At 44.6% G+C, this 6,000-nt stretch overlaps 1 protein-coding gene across 2 annotated transcripts in view; it reads left to right on the plus strand.

The window, feature by feature from the left end:
• The window catches only part of TMEM185A (transmembrane protein 185A), a 39,298-nt gene extending 35,417 nt beyond the window's left edge, over positions 1–3,881 (plus strand). For both annotated transcript variants that reach the window (XM_068101620.2, XM_068112473.2), the window contains 3 exons: positions 1,656–1,832; positions 2,136–2,259; positions 2,341–3,881. In XM_068101620.2, the coding sequence (XP_067957721.1) occupies positions 1,656–1,832; positions 2,136–2,259; positions 2,341–2,591 (552 nt within the window). In that variant the 3' untranslated portion in view covers positions 2,592–3,881. The remainder of the gene's footprint in view (positions 1–1,655; positions 1,833–2,135; positions 2,260–2,340) is intronic.
• The last annotated feature ends 2,119 nt before the right edge of the window (positions 3,882–6,000 follow it).

Consider the following 6,000-nt stretch of genomic DNA (forward strand, 5'->3'; position numbering starts at 1 on the left):
CACAAATCATGCCGTGTCCAGTTCCTGAGGAAGACTGATGATCAAGATAGGCCCAATGAAGGGAGCTCATCTCGGTCCTACCACAAGAGAGCATTTGCATCTCTGCTTTCATATATCCAGAATGAGGTGCTAGGAAAGCAACGATCTGTGTTAGTTAGTGATTTACTTGTATGTACAAAGAGGAGTACACCAGTGTCGGAGGAGATGGGGCAGACCTCCAGGCCTACGCAGCTCAAAATCTTACCAGGAAGGTAAAAGACCATTTCAAAGAAAAAATCGCAATAAAACTGGCGGACCCTCGGAAAGGCAACTTCATCGATAGTTCTGCTCTTCCAGAAGAGGATGCCAAGGCTCGCCTTTATGAGGATTCTAAACGGTATGAACAGGATAAGTTGAGATGGGCCACTCTCCATCTTAGATCTCTGATGATGCAGCTCCCGAAGACCAAGACCCCAAATCCTGCAACAGTCCAAAATTTGAAGGAATGCACCGCCAGAGATACCAGCAAAGCTGGACCTGTTCTTCAGATGTCTCCTTGGTGGCATGACACCAACTTTCAGTGGTGCACACAAGGTTACAGTCGACCGAAAGGTAACTGCAATGGCATCGGATGCCATTTACAACGTCACTCATGGTGCCGTAAAACCACATGGTACCGATGTCAGTCAGCATCGACCTCATGGTACCACAGCTCATCGTTGTTGCCAAAGATTAAATACATCAGGTTCTATCTTTTTTTTGTTTTGTTTTCTCTATAAATCAATGAGTAGACGTGTTTTGTTTTCATGTTTAAAACATTGATAGCATTTCCAGTTGACAATTCTATAAATTGCTCCCCTGATTAATCCATACCTGTTTCAGCAGTACGCAATTTATCCAACCATGATATCGGAAACGCTTTCTTCAATATTACGAACTTAAAGGGAAATAATAGTTTCGGCAACGTATTACATTAAACAGATAACGTCAGCGTCTTTACAATACCCACGACAAATGACGTGTTATACCTTACAAATCCCTGCTTTTCCCATGACTTGAAATAATACATCTGATTTTCAAAAGTTATGTTGCTGTTATTCCATAGTATTTTATTCTCAATTTTATTATCAGGTTAACTCACGAGCTGATCTAGCTCAATTTTGGGCATGGAGGCATTCGGGGGTGTCTGGCGGGCACAACCCACCACTGAAAATGTCTGGCAGTGGTCATTCATTATATCTGGGACGATGCCGAACATTTTCCAGTAGGTTTCACCGGGTTAACTTACGATCTGATCTAGCTAAATTTGGGGGGTGGAGGCATTCGGGGGTGTCTGGCGGGCACAACCCACCACTGAAAATGTCTGGCAGTGGTCATTCATGATATCTGGGACTATGCCGAACATTTTCCAGTAGGTTTCACCGGGTTCACTCAGAGCTGATCTAGCTCAATTTTGGGGTCCTTTTCTAATGGCCCTTCTGACCACACCCACCCCAGAATGTGCCTGGCAGACGTCCATTTCCTTACATGGACATGCACATGGACCATTGCTATATACATGAAAATTGGTTAACTTTCCAGCTCGGCTGACCCCCATGGGCTCCCGGTCTATAATGTGAAGTTCGACATCTGGAAAAGTTGTTTGCCTGAACCTGCACATCGGTGTTGTCGACCAGGTGGTGTGTGTGCCTCTGTGGATCTTGATGGCTTTCCTGGCACTGGTGGTCCTCTATTACGTGGTGTGGTCGCTCCTATTCCTACGCTCACTGGACATGCTGGCGGAACAGCGCCGCACCCACGTCACCATGGCCGTAACCTGGGTTGCTGTTGTAGTTCCACTGCTCGCCTTCCAGGTACTACCATCCAGAGGGAAGGGCAAGGTGGGTTTTTTTTTAATTGCACAGAGAAAGCAAGTCGCTGCAGGAACGATCAATACTTGAGCAGAGGTGAGGAGTTACAGAAATGTACTTTGTATGTGGCAAGCAGGTCAAGTGCAGAGGGATAACTCTAGTCATTCGGCCAATCATGACATTTCGATTGTATTTGATTAAGGTGTGTGTGTGCGTGCGTGCGTGCGTGCGTGCGTGTGTTTTTTTTAAATGAATATTGTGTTCCATTTGCAGTAAACCACGTTTCTTTCCTCGATTTCCAATCAGGTCCTTCTTATGCAGAAGCTAGATGGACATTCAGAAATGTCATACGTACATATTTTCGTGCCGCTCTGGCTCTCTCTGATTACACTGATGGTCACGACTGTGGGCCAGAAGGGCGGAAACCATTGTGAGTTAGTTCAGCACGCACACACGTTCGTCAGAGACGAGCATTAGAATACATTCTCACCACATGCTCTCTACCTCCCAGGGTGGTTCGGCGTCCGTAAAGATTTTTGCCAGTTTGTGCTCGAGATGCTGCCCCTTCTTCGTGAGTACGGAAACATCGCCTACGAGCCCCAGCCCCGGACGCAGACCCTGGAACCGGAGGAGAGTCCAGTACACGAGGTGCACAAAATGCCCTCCGTTTTCAGCAAAAAAGCTGGGGCTGGTGTTGTGTCACAGAGTCCAGGCAGATACCTTTCGCCACCACCAAAACTGGTGCTGGACGTCCCGGACTGATGTTCAGTGCGTCATTTATCATTTCCGTCTTCCTAATCTGCAACACCACAAAACAATTTATTTCCACGTAGCTCCTTTGTATGAGCGAGAGAACACTTCTGTTAAGTTAAGATGTCATCCTCACGTTTCTTCGACTCTCTTCCTGTCTCTCCCCAAAAATTCTCCCTCTACGATGAGCCTTTTGATTCGGCGGAATGTCTAAATCCTGTTTTGTGATCCTTATTTTATTTGGAGCTAACACTGATGCAAGGGTCGACATAATCGTTACATCCATTGCCAGGTTTTAATCGAAACGTCATGTCTGTTAGTCAGCATGTCCCTTTTTAAACGGGAATCTGGCTGCCAATTTCACCATTTCCATTTTCAGAAGCTATTGTCGGTTGGATGAATATTTGTCGGCACCTTTAGAGTTTCCTCATGTTCCAGGAGAAGCGATGCGTGTGCCATAGAACAAGCAAATGCAGCTCTTTGTATATACTGTAAATAGCCTGGAGCTTTGGCCTGGTTTAACTTATTTCAAGCGCTGAATATCCACACGTGTTCTTGTACCCCGTTCCCTTTCAGTATTGTCTGTTGCACGAGTCGTGTACCAGGTAAGCATGCGAAGCCACGGGTGCGATGTTAGACTCGCTCACGCGCCACATAGCACGACTGTTTACATGTTTGAGTGCCACATCATGCTCTTTCTCCAGTGTTTGTGCGAACCTTTTTGCCTAATTGGAAGATCGATGGGTTTCTGGCATTGCACAAAAAGAACCCCCACTGATGTTACGTATGTTTACTCCATTATATCCACTTTATGGACTCGGATTGTGGAATCGATTCTTCGAATGGATGGCAGTTTGCTCTCCTATTGGTCAAAATGATTTCTGTTCCACTGGGCACCTTATCGAGGGCCAGCGAGATGGCCGAACACTCCCGATATAATCGCACTAAGCTCCGGGTTGGATATATTTAAGTCTGAAATTGGATTGTGATTTATCAGAAATCAAATCGTTACTACACAGATTAAAATTTGATGGCAAACTTCAAATCAAAAGGCTGTGATGTAGAATTTTGTCAGTCTTCGATTGAGAGCAAGAGCAGTCATTTTTGCTGTCGTCTAACCGTAGTAATTTCTCCGATTTATTTATGCGACGTATCTCATGGCCCTTGTTAAACCTCCACCGGGCAGTTTGTTTTTACAAACTCGGTCAAACGAAGACCAAAGTTACAACCATTTGGTGATGTAGTTTGTGTGCATAGTTGTACCAAAAATGTGTTCTATTAAAAAAGTATTTTTTTTTCCAAGTTGCATTCCTGTCATTATATTGTATGATTTATAAGAGATGCTACAAAGCTTCTTCTTTTTTTTTTTTAGGCCAAAATAACGAAGTTTAATCTTCCGAACAAATATGGTGGGGGTAAGTCCATACTTTGACTGAAGCTACTTCAGGAAATTCTGTGTTTAAAGCCACCCGGGTGTGTGCCCCTGTTTTGCCATATGTCAATTTAAACCTGGAAAAAGGCAGAACCGTCCAATCGGTGCAGAGCCATGCAAATGGATAATCGAATGGACATTCTTCCAAGATGGTAGTCCCCGTGAAATGTGTGCTTGTGACGGAATAATAATAATAAAAGACCCAGTTCAACACTTTACAAGACAAAGTTGACAAAAGTGTATTTAATCGAATGTCCATAGATGGAAAAGTCTGGATGTCCTGGAAAGGCAAATGGCAGAATAGCATGCCGAAGTGGAGAATCCGAGCCAATCCGAAGTGGAAAGGAGAATCCGAGCCAATCCGAAGTGGAGAAGGAGAATCCGAGCCAATCCGAAGTGGAGAAGGAGAATCCGAGCCAATCCGAAGTCGAGAAGGAGAATCCGAGCCAATCCGAAGTGGAGAAGGAGAATCCGAGCCAATCCGAAGTGGAAAGGAGAATCCGAGCCAATCTGAAGTAGAGAAAGAGAATCCGAGCCAATCCGGTTTCCCAGAGAATTTGTTACTTGAAGTTCACAAACAAAATGACACAAAGCACAGGAAGATCTTTTCTACCCCTGCTAATTTCACCCCAGATGCACTTTTTTGAAATACCAACTTCTTTCCAGGAAGTCCTTGGTGTCCTTGTGTTTATACTTCTCCCCCCCCCCCCCCCCCCTTCCCACGACTCCTACCCCCAAGCCCTCTCCCTCCAACACATCTCCCGATGTCCCTGCTCTCAAATGTGTTTATGTGCTTCCCCTTCTCTCTCCATCTTGTCTACCGCTCCCCTTATTATATACTTTCTATGTCTGTTTGATTTTTGTGTGATAAATGTTAGCTCTTTCACGAGCCTCGATCCTGTATACAACAAAACACCAAAAAAAAAAAAAAGAAGACTGGTTTTAAAGTTGATCTTAACTCGACCAGAGAACCCACAAAGTTGACCGAGACCTACAAATCTGGGAGAGGTTCTGCCCTGAGGATAAGTGAGCAACTACTACAGGAAGAGCACGATCTTTTTTTATCACACCTTGCATACGGCCATTACAAGCACACTTTCACGAGTCACCTCTTGGAGATAAACTCAATCGAATCTGTAATTGTTGCTCCTGGGTCAAGGAATTGTCACAATGATCATTACAATTGAAGTGCGTGAGCTCGATGTGATGTGTGAGGTGCATGTATAGGCTAAAGGGGAAAGCGTTAAACGCCGTGTCAAGAAGAAGTCCACAAAAGCTCATCCACATGGGACCATCTGCTATGTTTTGTGATCTCATCACAGCAGGAGATGTGAAACTTCAGCAAGGTAAAAAATAAATGCAATGTTTCATTTCTGGTGCCCTTCTCGAGACATGGTTGCAACGCTCCTGTTTTTGTGAACAAGGGAGTAAATCTGGGAATTCCATCTTTCTGCATTCCAGTCATGGTGCCGTGGTACTTTGCATGTGATCTTGTAAACGGTGAAAGATATCTCTCATAAAATAGAACTGAGATGGAGAATTTAAAGCAGATTTGCAGACTAATATGTGCTACTCTTATGGATTGCGACATTGCCGTATGACGCCAAGATCGGCATGTATAGATTGCCTGTGATCAAGTAATTCAAGAAACACTCAAGGAGACTCAGAACGTTTCTTCTCCTCGCCCTGTCAAGGCTGGAGTGCCCCAAGACTGTGTTCTAGGCCCCCACCCTATTCCTAATCATAAATGATCTCTGACTCAAAAATCCCCTTTGCTGATGACTCCATCCTCTGCCATGACATCCCTCATCCTTCAGATTCAAACAGGCAAGCAGCAGCTTCTTCCATCTCTTCAGACCTTGAAAAAAAATCCCAAGCTGGTCAAACACCTGGAATACGTCTTTTACGCGAGTATTCAAAACAAAAAACATAATATATCTCCGAGATGACCAAACCCTCCCATATACTTTCTCAACAACCCTCTCAAAT

The sequence above is a fragment of the Myxine glutinosa genome, chromosome 4 (assembly GCF_964187855.1).
Source record: "Myxine glutinosa chromosome 4, kmMyxGlut1.1, whole genome shotgun sequence".
Classification (NCBI taxonomy): domain Eukaryota; kingdom Metazoa; phylum Chordata; class Myxini; order Myxiniformes; family Myxinidae; genus Myxine; species Myxine glutinosa.